The 14,257-nt window shown below is 40.5% G+C and overlaps 1 protein-coding gene across 2 annotated transcripts in view; it reads right to left on the bottom strand.

Annotated features, from left to right (window-relative positions):
* The window catches only part of MEGF10 (multiple EGF like domains 10), a 138,299-nt gene that overhangs the window by 59,540 nt on the left and 64,502 nt on the right, over window positions 1-14,257 (bottom strand). For both annotated transcript variants that reach the window (XM_048503647.1, XM_048503646.1), the window contains exon 6: window positions 279-525. In XM_048503647.1, the coding sequence (XP_048359604.1) occupies window positions 279-525 (247 nt within the window). The remainder of the gene's footprint in view (window positions 1-278; window positions 526-14,257) is intronic.

Raw genomic sequence — 14,257 nt, 5'->3', positions numbered from 1 at the left:
TAACACTGTAACATATACTGATAGATCCTAAGTCATCCAATGAGATCAAGGTTCAGGACAAATTTGAATAGAGGTATTCTTGGTACTAGTCTTCCATCTGCTACACCACACTGTGGAATAATACCATATGTTAAATACATTGATTGTCATTTGTGTACGGGTCAAGGAGATGAAAAAGCCTTGTTACCCACACCAAGCCTTTGGGAAAGGAAGCATAATATATACGATCTTGTAACTATACTGCAGTTCCCTATATTACAAATATAATTGTTGCGTACAAAGCTCCAGTATATCCAGGAGAGCATCGGCATTCTCCAGTCACATGATCACAGATGGCTCCATTCTGGCACTGGCACTTTTGCTGGCAGTCATTTCCATAGGTCCCTTGGTCACAGTGTTCCTCACAGCGCCATCCCTTGAATCCAGCAGCACAGTGGCAAGCTCCAGTAATGGGGTTACACAAGGCTCCATTCTTGCACTGGCAGCGACTACTGCAGTGGGGTCCCCAGTGGAAACTATCACATGCTGAGCAAAAACAGAAATGAAGTGTTACAAGGACTTCCTCAGCTAAACATTCCCCAATTAATGATATTAAGTGATGTGAGAATGGCAGTAACAAAGTAAAATACAAAATACTAAGTAAACAAAGTAAAATACTAAATAAGACAAAACTGAAATTTACTGAATTAAGCTAGGTCTAAACTGTTGGAAACAAGAATTTCTTCCTGGCAAATTGTTAAAAAGGGATGTGCGTGGTAACGAAAGCTATTATGACACCAATGGAGCAGGCTGCTTCTTTTTTCAGATGTAAGGGGAAAGATCCAGGAGGCAAGTACCAAAAAAAGTCAGATTCTAGTCAAAATCAATTTTTGTGTGTGTTGTCACTAGATGTTTTATGTACATTATGCTAAGGGGTAAAATTCTCTTTTTTTATTGAAGAGCCAATGTTATAATACTTTGAAAAATACAATAGGTATTTTTTCTTCCTAGCTCTAAAGCAGCTCAGGGAAATTTCTATCAGGGAATCAGTGCAGGAAAAGGATTAAACCTCCTTCTGCAACACTGCTAAGACTAAACTGAGGAGCTTATTGCCACTGACGTATGCATTCAGAGATCCAATAACTAATTTTCAATATAATGTGTAAATTGGCCTTGAAACAGATCATGGCCAAGGGGAAGCACTTTTTGGTCCCATTAACTGAAATAAGAGACAATTAAGCTGGGTGATTAATCTGTGGGACTTTAAAAATCTCATCAAAAAACCTTCTCATGGAAGTCTGAAATGCCCCTGAAATACTACTCATGAGGGGTGGGAACTGCCCCAGAAAGAACTTGAGCAGGGAGTCAGAGAACCATTGAAGGAAGGGAGAACTAGTGAAAATTGCTTCCCCTTGTAGGCCCAGATCTCTCTGATGGTATCTAATCCTCAGTTTTCACTGTATTTTGCCTATGGTTTGCGACTCAATAATTTTACAATCCTGAACAGAGTTAAATCTTTCTAAATCCAATGGACTCTAAGATTGCATTGTTAGTTACCTGAAAACTCCCCTCTATACTACTGAACACCCATAAATCTGTCCTACACTGAGTCAACCATTGATCTATCAACATTCTAAATGTTACACACCCACAAAATCTTGCCTGATTGTTTAATAAAACAAAAAATGCAATGCAAAAATGCAAGAATATGTTAGGAACAAAAAAGTCATCTATAGGATATAACATTGTCATCTATAGGATATAAAAGTCATCTATAGGCTATAACATTTGGTGTCTTTTAGTGCAGTTACTCAGATAATTTTTAAAAAATTTCAAAGACATAATGGTCACTGAGCCAAATGGTAGGATCCAGTTAGTTTACAACTTCTGGACACAAACACGTAAACAACTTAAAGGCATATAAGAATGAAAGCATTGAGACGGCAATCATTTCAAACGTGAAACATGTTTCCATTTGGGGACACTATGCTATACTGTATAAATCTACAACAATACTAGGATTCAAAGTCTGCTATTATTATCTACACATACTGGGCTTCAATCCATCCTATTGTGGGCACAGTCCACAGGACTCATGAATAGAAGGATGATCACTAGATGATTACTGAGCAATTTCCTTCCGTTGCTTCTCTCTCTTCACTCACACAGCTACCACACAAGGTTATTAGGTGAGCCAGAAAGTTGTGTACTTATCTCCATTCAGTCTGTGATTGTATGTCCAAACAAAGCACAAAAGAGGTCAGGATAGGATTAATGGAAGTGCACATGGTCTTGTATTCCCTAAAAATGCTTCATGCGCCCTTCCACTACTCTGCAACTGCAGTCTCTCCATGCGTGAGAGCTATATGTATGGAGGACTGGCAAAAGAATAATGTCATTTGTATATATGAAGTATCAAAGAAAACCTAACAGATAAATTTCCAAAAGCTCTTGTCTTTTTTTCTCATGAGAAAATATTAAGCAGATACATTCAATGGAAGAACTACAAGTATCCTATAAAAAGGTCATACGGAGTTCACCAGGAATTTGCTAAACATATGCTCAGAGCATCTGCTTTTTATTTTTATGATATACTGATAACAATAGTGCCATGACAAAATTCCAGAGTAGCTACTTGCTGATCATATGCACTCAACCTCCTTAGTGATTGACAACTATTGTTCTCATAACCATTTCCCGAGGCAAAGCAGTCAGGCAGAGAACAGACCTACTTTCTTAGAAGAAATAAAAAAGAATGCAAGACATTCCCTCCGGGTAAAAATTGCTCCGATGAAAGATCGTTCAGACTATGCAAATAAAAAGGGGGTTAGCCTATTTTAAGGATCATTTCATATTTATATGATTGGTAACCTAGATGTTTTAGAAGATTATAGATTACTTTGATGTGGCAGTTTATTACTGAACAGGATTCTTGTGTAATGGCATTATAATATCCAGTGTACATCTTTGTGTTTGTATGTGGCAAAAATGACAAATATTAGAAAGGATCTTACTGATATGACATGCTTATGCAAGCAATTGTTTTGGTTCTAGTTTGGACACACAACAATTAACTATCGTGTTACTCTCAAAAGTTGTTATATCAAACAGCTTTTAATGAATCAGGACAGAGGAAACTTGATGTTTATGCTGAATCACTCTTACCATCTTCTTAGAAAGCTAATGGTGGCTGATCCCCCACATTGAAAATATGCCTGGTTTCCCCTGGTTCCATAAAATCCCATACCTTTTAATCTCGGTCTCTCCCTCCCCACCGCAGCCTGCATCTGTGGAGGGGTTGAGTTAATGCCGGGATCAAAACCTCCACTTCCCTTTCCATGGCCCCTTTCCCTTTCCCTTTCCGTGGCCCCCAATCTGCTCTGCAGCTCTCTTGTTTTGGCTGTTGTTTGGGGGCGGGAACGTGAACGAGACCATTAGATTAATTTTGCTTAACACCTCCTAGACTATTCAGATGGCAAATCTCCTTTCATGTAGTACATGGCAGTGTCAGCCAATACCTAACAGCAAAGTAATATTAACATCAATGCCATGAAATGTCTGGAAAAACAACTGAATAATCTAAAAAGAGACATCAGACAGTTCAATGAAATAAAATTAGCAATATTAATGTCAGGCAAGAATTTGCACAAGGGACAGATTTTTGCCAATACTTCTACCTGTAGTGAACTGTAACGTAGGAAAAGAACTGCCTTGGCTCAGAGTTTCCAACTCACATTTTTGTCCCAACAGTTAGAACCAGGACATTGAACGGAAGCCACCAATGGTCTTGCAGATGTTTGGAGAGGCAGCTTAATCTTAATCATTCTCAAAGTCACCACAAGAAACTTCTGACACTGCATACTTGCTGTGGTATTAATGCAAACCAGACAACATAGAAACTGGCCTACACAAATTGTCTCCATTATTGCTACGAAGCTTTATAAAACTTGAATTCAACACATTTTCACAGATCACATTATATTCCCAATATGGTATTGTTTCTTAATGCTGGGGTTGTATGCTAGGTCTATCTTTCTGTGTGTTTAAACTTAAATTACTTCAATTGTAAGAAGTACATTCTGAATAAACTGAGATAATTTATTATTTCCCTGATGTGCTCATCACATTCTGTCTGGGGAAGTTTTTTCTAAATGATAAACCAGATGTTCACTGACAAGATAGCTAGCTTCACATACACTTTGACAATGAATCAACAATGAATCAGGGTCACTACACATACAAGTTTCACTAGCCCAGAGACAGAGGATGCATTCAGATGTCACAAGCAAGAGATATCTGTCCAGGATGGACAGAAATCTGGGTGGCTGCATCCCGTACACGGGCGTACCTACAGGAAATGACACCTGGGGCAAGAACTGAAACTGAATTCCCTCTGAACTTGCTGTCCGCCCCAGGCATCAAAATTGCTCATGCCCCGAACTTGGCACACACAACGATGAAATTTCTCCCACCCCAAACTTGCCGCTCGGCCACCCTGCATCTGGCACCGAAACTGCTCCCGTCCTGAACTTGCCACACCCAGCGCCAAAATTGCTCTCACCTTGAACTTGTCGCACCTGGCACTGAAACTGCTCCCATCCTGAACTTGCCGCATAGCCCCCTCACACCTGGCACAGACTCATTTTGAGCAGGTTAGTCGGCTGCAGGGGCCAGCATGGGGGAAAGAGGCCAGCAAAGTGTGGCCAGAGAGCCGCAGGGGTGACACAGACTGCCAAGGCGCAGGGCTGACAACAGGCCCAACTGGGAGGCCAGCAAAACACCACAGGTGGGGGGGGGGGCAATTTTGGACCCTCATGTGATTAAATTGGTAGCACCTGGGGACATGTGATTTTACATGTCCCTATGGGAGGTATGCCACTGATCCCGTCCCCACTTTATAGAGCATGACAGAAGACATTGTGGCTTCAAAAGTCTTCAGATCATCAAGTTTTCAGAATGCAAGTGCTTGGACAAACTGGAATATGTTTTTTTCTCTGCAACTCAGGATTCTAAACCATGGTTCATTACTAATTTATCCAGGTACCTACATATGGACACAGACACCGGTTGATTCCGCACTGTAGAAATATAATGGGTTGATGAAGCAAAATATCCTGGTTTGGGAAAGAACTTAGCATGGATCCCTTCCCCAAAGCTGTATTGAGTCATTATATTTCCCTCAACCCAGGTTTTCAAAAAACACTGAATCATGATCTTTTTGAAAAATCCTGGGTGGAGCCCGCTTCTGTGGGTGTGGCATGGGTACCCAACCATTTCATTTTTCCTGCCCCGCCGCCCGTTCTCCTGCCTTACATCATGTCAGTTTCGTTTCTGCTGAGCTGCTGACCAGTGTGATAGACCACAATTTCAGAAACATCTCCCAAGCACATTTTGTCTCCTTGGCAGTGACTATGAGTACAATGGATGCACAACAAACATTTCCTATTCTTTTTATTATTTTGGGTGCTCAGAGAATGCAGCTAGGCAGATGGACATGGATGGGGCATACAGTTTTGATTCTTTCTTGGACAGATTTTATTATTTTGTATATCCCAATGTTAAGGGTGGGGTTGCATGCTTCATGTTTACATATGGTGTGGTTTCAAAGTTCTAAACTTTTTTTCCCACGCTGTAGAAATGGGTGGGGTGGTCTTGGGGTTGCAGTAAATTCTCCGCCATTGAGAAGCATTTCCTTAGCAGAGGGCATGAGCAGGCAGAAGGGGGACTGTGATAATGGAACTGCCAATCAGAATGCAAGAAAAATGAGATCTTTGTACCTGCACATCTGAATTGTAAAATAAATAATTAGCAGGTTCATGTGAAGGGGCAGGAAAAAAACAGGTTGTTTCCTTCATGGAAAATGGAAGGACAAAAATGGAATAAAATAGACCCGGATGAAAAAATAATGGTTGTAACACATTATTTTTATGCTGTGCAGAATTGACCATTATCTTGACTAAGAACATTTCTTTAGCCCTTTGGGGGTAGGGTGGTTTACCAAATCAAATAAATAAATATATAAATACATCAAGTCTGATTAATCTGCATACTCACAGTAAAATACACATAGGTGTTCTTTACTCATTTTTACCCATATAATAGTTTCTCACCTGAGATGGGGCAGGTTAGTCTTCTAAGGCTACTTGTGAAAATATCAGAACTTTTTTATCTGCATTATTCATCTAGAAAACCTGGATGGTAGGGGGTATATATTTTTCTAGCTACAGAGTGCATTAAAAGGCCCTTGGGGCCACCCCAAGGAGGGCTAGCATGTTTACTTTCTACAGTGTTGCACATCTATGATTCAGAAATGATAATGGTACAGGATTTTGTGCTGCTAACACTGGGTGTTCATTCTATAATTTTATTGAGAATATATATTCCATCTGCAATTTCACATAGATCAAATGATAACTGGACCAAGCTGGGTATAATATTTAATAACATTAAAAGCAATTTTCCGAACAACTCATTTCTTTTAATGGATGACTTTAATGAAAGAATGGGAGTTATTAAATGACCATTTATTTAATCCAAAAAATGTATGGTCCTAGCAATGAAAAATTGCTTAGCCCCTGGTAGTTTTGCCAATCCTCAAAAGTCATGGTAATAAATGCTAATAGCTTGAGGTTGGCAATTTTTGTTATCCAAAGAAATTTAGTAATCTTGAATGGCCACCAGAAAATTGATCCAAGTGGGGATTGTGCCTTCTTGGGCTTCCAGGAAGCTGGTGTGATTATTTCATTGTCTGTTTTGATCTTGGCTCATTGGCTGGCTTCCTAAGAGTTCTGACCTTTTTTAGGCAGTTATCGTCTCTCTATTGTATTGCATACAAATATGCCTTATATTCTGTAACCAGCCAAGATCCCAGAAATAAAACTCCCAATGTCAGATCCTAGCCAGACTAAACACTCACTAAGGTTCATGCATTTACCTTATTCATAACAAATCTGCACCTGTTCCTTAAGATTGACATGATTACACGTATTCTTTTGAAGAGTCCTTTGTACGCTAATGAGGCATTATATTTCACTGTGTTTGCCAGTTCATTCCGAAATGTATTCTTATGACCTAGTCATATATATACTCACTGACAGGGATCCATAAATAACACAAACTACTCCAAAATTTTTGTACTGCTTTTGTCTGTGGGATGATGGGATGAACAACAACTATTCATTGCTCAAAAACAATGTATCATAGAGCTTTTTTTTAGATTAAAAAAAGGAAACAAATAGTTCCTCACCATAGTGGAAATTATTATGTATGAAACAAAACCTAACCGTTGACCATGTATTTATTTTATTCCAGTTTCAGACCACATAAGGGGCACAACAAAAATGACAAAGATAATGAATCTCCATCAGCATCTAAATGACAAATTGACTACTGAGAATATAGAAATTGCAGCTATACAGGAAGGGAAAACATGTGACCTATGCTGCCCCTGTTTAGTACTCATAATTGAACCAGAGGTCTTTTCCATACAAGTCACTTACAATATTTCCAGGATGATAATAAAATGTTTCCTTTGTGGAGTTCTGCACTAGTTTTTGCCCACTTGGTTCTGGAAACATTTCCAAACAGCTTTTTCTCTGTTTCTGAAAACACTTTTACCACATTGTTTTTGCTGAAACATTTCTGAGCTAGTTTCCCTCAAAGTGTGAACATATTTGAAATGTTCTTTCTTTCCTACCAAAATGGCAGGCCACTATCTATGCCCCCTGTGCATTTGCCCAACCTCTTTTTCAGTGCTTGCTCCTCTTTTTTTTTGTTCCTCACCTCGCTACTTCACCTTTTTTCTCTTAATTTCTAGTTTCTTGCCTTTTCCTTCCTTTTTCAATTTTTGGGAACTATTGAATCAGCAATGCTATGAATCTTTGTTACAACACATGTGTGAAAAAAGAAAACCAAAAATGGCTGAAAGGAAACATTTGGAGTAAGGGACTACAGATGGACTTTGTTGTAAATGATGGGACTGAAAACACTTTGGAAATGGAGGAAGTGTGGTGTGAAAGACCAGAGTTTACATTGTTCCCTACTAAAACCGCTATTAAAAGCTCAAGAAGCTCAGCTTCTATTAGCAAAAATCAAGTGAGGCTTGAAGAGTTAGGCCTTTTGTTCCCTTCCCACAAGGCCCTGATTTAAACTGCCCCTGTGTATATAACTGCCCCTTTTATAGACTGACAGATATCTGTGATATTTAGGGCAGATGGGCAAAAAATTCAGCCCCAGTTTGGATTCGGCCAGCCTTGGATAGAGGAGCTCGAACTGGCCGAGCTCCCAGCCTACCAGGCTCGGATCCATCCGATTCTGCAGGAACGTCCGAGAAATTCGGATGCATTTTTATTTTTTGTTGTGTTTTCACACTTCAGCCTGCAGGGGGGTGCATTTTTGGGTGTATCAGCATGAAAATTGCAAGGTATCACCAGAAGACTGTCCTGACAATACCCCCCCCAATGTTGGTGCAGTTTGGTTCAGGGCAGCCAAAGTTATGGGCCCTCAAAGGGGGTGCCCCTGTCCCCAGTTTTGCAGCAGTAGCACAATGCGGCAGCCCAGCCTTGTACTAACCTGCTCCATCCATTCATCATTCAGTCATCGGACTGGGAAGCTGCAGCAGCAACGAGTGTGTGAGTGGAGTCATTTTGGGAGGTTGCAGGGGGGTTATTTTGGGTTGGGGTGTTGGAGTTGTATTGCCGCAGGGGTGTGTGTGTGTGTGTGTGTGTGTGTGTGTGTGTGTGTGTATGTGTGTGTGTGTGTGTGTGTGTGTGTGTGTGTGTGTGTGTGTGTGTGTGTGTGTGTGTGTGTGTGTGTGTGTGTGTGTGTGTGTGTGTGTGTGTGTGTGTGTGTGTGTGTGTGTGTGTGTGTGTCTGTCTGTCTGTCTGTCTGTCTGTCTGTCCAGCTGAACCTTGCCAGCTTGGAGTGTTTGTTTACATTTTTAAACTGCCGGCTGGGAGGGTTTTTTCTTTTTTTGCAGGGCTCAGCTGCGCACGCCCGGAAGGGTTTTTTTCTTTTGTCGTAGGGTTCCCAGCTGCCCTTGCAGGGCTTGCCTGTTTGTGCACAGGGGAGGTTTTTTTCTTTTTGGGAGGTCGGGATTCCACGCTGCCCTTGCAGGGCTCATCATGCACGCGGGAGGATTTTTTTCCCCAGGCTCGGAGTGAGCTGCAGTTCGGGGGACCTGCCGCTCCGAACCTCATGGATTTGGAGCGGCTGATGTTCGGAGGGCCTTGGCTCAGCCCAGCGGCACCCGAGCTCACCCGAGCCACACCCAGCTTGCGCCGAACTGCTGGGTCGGAACTCCCGAACCGCCATCTCTAGTGATATTTGTCACATCTATTTGAAACTTAAGGTGCAGAACTTTCTCTTAATTTATTCACAATGTTTCTATTTAAAGAGGCCTTCCATTTGCCAAGTACCACTCCTTCAATGCTGTTTCATGCATTTTATTCAATTGCACCAGATTTATGTAGTATCAGGAGAAAAAAAGTACAGAGGAAACCATTAATGGCAGGCCTCCGGTTTTTTGTTTTCTATAAGTTCTTTTTGTTTATAGCACTTTCATAGATTACTGTACTTATTGTTTAATGATAGATACCATCCTTACTGGTAGGAAAACTTGATTTTTAATATTTTGTTGTTGTATATTGCAGTTATGGTTTTAACTCTGGTTTTGGTTACATAATTTAATTGAAATTATCCATGCCTGTGTATATACTGTAGTGTATTAATATTTTTCTGCAAAAAAAGAGGAATTTAGTTGTTTAGTATTCCAGAGAATTTCTAACTTGAATACTTAATGAAGTTCAAGAGTTGTGACTTCAGTCAAATACACTAGAATTCTATTGCCAAAAGCTTTCACCGCTGGAATTAATTGGCTGTTCTAAGCTTTCCAAGCTGTGTGGCCATGGTCTGATAGTTTTTGCTCCTAACAATTTGCCCACATCTATGTCTGGCATCTTCAGAAGGAAATCATGGTAAGATGTTTTTCTCTCCATGGAATAGTGTAGAGTGATTGTGTGGATGACAGATGCAAATGCAACAGCAATTGAACTCCACCTAGATACATGCAAATACGTCTCACACACGCCCTCTCACCTGTGAAGAGGACAAAACATATACCCCATCACGCAATCACTCCAGACTATGACTTGCCTCTGAAGATGCCAGCCAGAGATACAAGTGAAACATTTGGAGCAAAAAACTACTAGATCACAGCCACACAGCCTAGAACAGCGGTGGCGAACCTATGGCACGGGTGCCAGAGGTGGCACTCAGAGCCCTTTCTGTGGGCACGCGTGCACAGAGTCTGTCATGTAGAGGGGTGGAAAATCACCCCCCCCACACACACACACACATCTAGACTGGCCTGGACGTGATCGTTTACCTGGGAGAAAGCTCGGTTGCTGGCAATGGGGCTTGCTTCCGAGTAAACCCTTCTAGGGTTGTGATTCACCCATTCAAAGCATTGCACGGTTGCTTCACCATGCTTACTCCTGAGTAACGCATTTCTAAACTAAAACCTCAGTATTCAGATTAAATTGCGGTGTTGGCACTTTGCGATAAATAAGTGGGTTTTGGGTTGCAATTTGGGCACTCGGTCTCGAAAAGGTTCGCCATCACTGGCCTAGAAAACCCACAACAGCCACATACTAGAAGTCTGTCAGCATATTTTCTCTAACCATGACATGTGGCTATTGCTGTGAAATGCAACATGATTAATGGGAACAAATAACATTCTTCTTCAAGACAAATTTATCACAGTTTCCTGCCAAATACTGTCTGACCTCTAAATTGAAAGGTTACAGGATATTGAAAAGATTTGTCAAGAATAGTTCCTGCACAGAGTATGAGCAATATTGTACTGAAATACAGTGTTTAAAGAGGCTCCGCAGAAGTATGTTTACAAATGATGAAGGTGAAACAGTGATTCATTCTAATCGCTTCTGTTTAGTGATATAAGTACAGGAAAACACATGGAAGATATACAGTTGTTAATTTGCTAAAAACATGCAGTCTTTGAGTTAATATCCTCAGGTTACAGTGGGGTTTAATTGAAATATATACCATAGTGCTACTATGTCTGTTCCAAGGTCAGATATGAAAGAGGGGCAGTTTGACAGTAGATGCTAAAGAGATTGCATTTACCAAGTTGAATCAAGAAGCACAGAGTTAAGAAATCCACTTCAGAAAAACAGCTAGATTTGGCGGTATAAGCTTTGAGAGTCAATGCTTCTTTTTTCTGAGCTGACAAAGCAAGAATTGCATCTCAAAAATTATTCTCCAAAAATTGTGTTGGTCCTTAAGGTGCTGCTGGACTTGAATCTATAGGAGGCATATCTATCTATTATAGAGATTTCTGTCTCCTGACTTGGGTAAGATAGCAACTCCATTCTGGGCAGGTCATGAGCTTAGATGGGGACTCTGTTCAGAGTTTTTCCTGGATATGTCCTCTATATTTAAGAACAGCACTTGAATATTTCTGAAGATAATAGTTCACAGTTTTTGCAGTCAAAACAAGCAAGTTCATCAAAATTACATTTGTTATTTCAGTTTTTTACCTCACCCAAGCAGAAGGAGGGCTTGGTCTTCAACTTTATCAGAGGCAACCTCCAGAGGAATATTCTAGAGCAAGGTTCCTAATAAATCTTCTGGAGCCTCAGCCAAGGGTGCATAACGGTTAGAGACCAGAACATGGAAAGATGGACCATTAATTGAAAAGAAATAGTCTCCAATCTTACTTAGAAAGTGGTGGCGAAGCATCCTCTGTTTCTCTCCCACACTTGTAAGTTTTCATTTTCTGTAGCCACTGTGCTACCCAGCCAAGTAAGTTAAAGGTATTTCTTGCTTAAAAGAGAACTACTGTTTTCTTTAGGAAGCTCTGGATACTTTCCTGTCAGACTTGAATCTAACTGTTCTACTGCAGACCAACATAGCTACCTTTTGAAGCAGATCAGAGGAGGCCATGTTGGGAGGTGTTTCAAAAGTTCCAGGAGTTATTAGTCAGCCTACCCTAGGCAAGGTTGCTCTGAGTCTTAAAAAGCAGATTCACAATTTGGGGAGTTGTTAGACCCAGCCTTTGATTTGGAAGCTCAGGTGACAACTTTGGCACAAGGTGCTTCTTAAAAGCATTCTGAGCATAGTTATTCCATTGTTGAAAAAAATTGCACTTGCTGCTAAAACATTTCTAAGTACAGTTCAAGGTACTGGTTTTGATCTTTACAGCCTTAAATGGCTTAAAACCAAAGCAGTTGAAGTACTGTCTACTCTCATGTGAGCCTGCCTGGTCTTTGAGAACTACACTGGTGCCTATTCCCCAGACAGACATGTGACCTATCTATCTTTAATTTCAAATCAATACCTTGCTATCTTCCGGGGCTTCTATAGATTGATTTCTGCTCTGCAGTTTTATAGAAGAGTGCTAATATGGTGTAGTGATTAAAAGCAGCCGATGCTAATCTGGAAAATCAGGTTGGATTCTCCACTTCTTCATAGGAAACTTGCTGGGTGACTTTGGGCCAGTTACAGTTCTCTGAGAACTCTCTCAGCCCACGAGGAGGCAGGTAATGAGCATTTCTTGCCTTGTAAACCCTACAGTCATCAAAAGTCAGTTGTGACTTGATGGCACACTTTCCACCACCACGTTTTGTAGAAGCTTTAGTGATTTCCAGATTTTATCTAATTTTCTGTTGTCTTCATTTTCTTTTGTTTCTTTTATTTTTAATGTCTATTTTATTTTAAGCCATTTTATGGACTACTAGTGGAAGGAATAAATAAATTATCTTGTATGGCTACCAGTTGTGTTCACAGTGCATTTATGTAGTCCAGTTTGTTTCAGGGGGTTTTTAAACTGAAAGGCTGCCCACGGGATTGGAAATCAGCCAGAATCTCACAAAACTGGTGGTTACAAGTGAGTCTTTTATGTGTATGGTCAAAATGCAGCTGCTGTGATGTGCACAGCCATGTCACCTCATGTCACCTCAAATAATACAAATTGCAGTGACTGTATGCACATGTACGCACATGCACACACAAACATATTCCTATCCTTTTAAGGGCCTGATTTCTGATTATCACCACTAAAGGTAGTGAAAAAAAATCAAGCAAGATCTGCAAATGGGTCAAATATTCCTTGTTCATTTTTCAAATGCTGATAGCAATTGGAGGAGCAGTAACTAATTACACTGATTGGGGGAATCACTATTTTCTCTCCTGCTATTTACCAAACTTGAAAAACATACAGGAACTATATTGTTCATCATGTATTTTCCCCAAGGGGCAAATGCAGCTCCATTGAAAGATTTACAGTTCTTTGAGTTATGGTGGTGTATTTTAGCATTATTTTGGTGTAGGGTTTAGTCAGTAGCCTAACTCCCAAGCCAAAAGAAATCAAATCTTGGTGGTGGTACAGCTGCTGCTGAAACTTTTCAACAGTTTGGAAGAAGAAGAAGAAGAAGAAGAGTTTCGATTTATATCCCCCTTTTCTCTCCTGCAGGAGACTCAAAGGGGCTTACAATCTCCTTGCCCTTCCCCCCTCACAACAAACACCCTGTGAGGTGGGTGAGGCTGAGAGAGCTCCGAGAAGCTGTGACTAGCCCAAGGTCACCCAGCTGGCGTGTGTGGGAGTGCACAGGCTAATCTGAATTCCCCAGATCAGCCTCCACAGCTCAGGGAATATGCAACAGTATTTCATACTCTATCTCCAGGAGTTGGTTAGTGTACAAACCAGTATTTCCATTAGCAAGTTATGTGATATTATAAACAGTACACAGTATAGTCTCAGCAAGTAAAACTATTTTGTTAAATTTCAATTTGTAATTTTTTACTTGCACATTCAGATCATTTGGGAGCAACATTGCTTTAGTATTCTGCAGTACATATTCAAGGACAGAAGCAGTTCATTTTTGATATCTTCATTTTTGATATCTCATGTGAAAGAATGCTTTTGAGAATAAGAATATTATATTGTACAGACACTATTAAAATGTATAAAACTGTAAGACAATACAACTTTAAAATAAACTGTAATAAAAGAAAAAATATGTATGCTCCCTGAAGCTCAATGTCAAATGACAACTTCATGGATGGAAATAATCCCAAGCTATAAATTCCTCCTTCAGGGGGCAAGGCCATGTTGCAGTATTATTGGACATCATTCTTGGGATTTCGGCACTTTTGAAGACGGATGTGTACTTAACATCTACACTTTCCTCTCCTTGGAGGCCCAGGAAAGCATTTTCCACCTTCACCAAATTGGCAGCTGGCTCCTTACCTGCCCTGC

The sequence above is a fragment of the Sphaerodactylus townsendi genome, linkage group LG07 (assembly GCF_021028975.2).
Source record: "Sphaerodactylus townsendi isolate TG3544 linkage group LG07, MPM_Stown_v2.3, whole genome shotgun sequence".
Taxonomy (NCBI): domain Eukaryota; kingdom Metazoa; phylum Chordata; class Lepidosauria; order Squamata; family Sphaerodactylidae; genus Sphaerodactylus; species Sphaerodactylus townsendi.
This window is presented reverse-complemented; position numbering and strand designations above follow the sequence as displayed.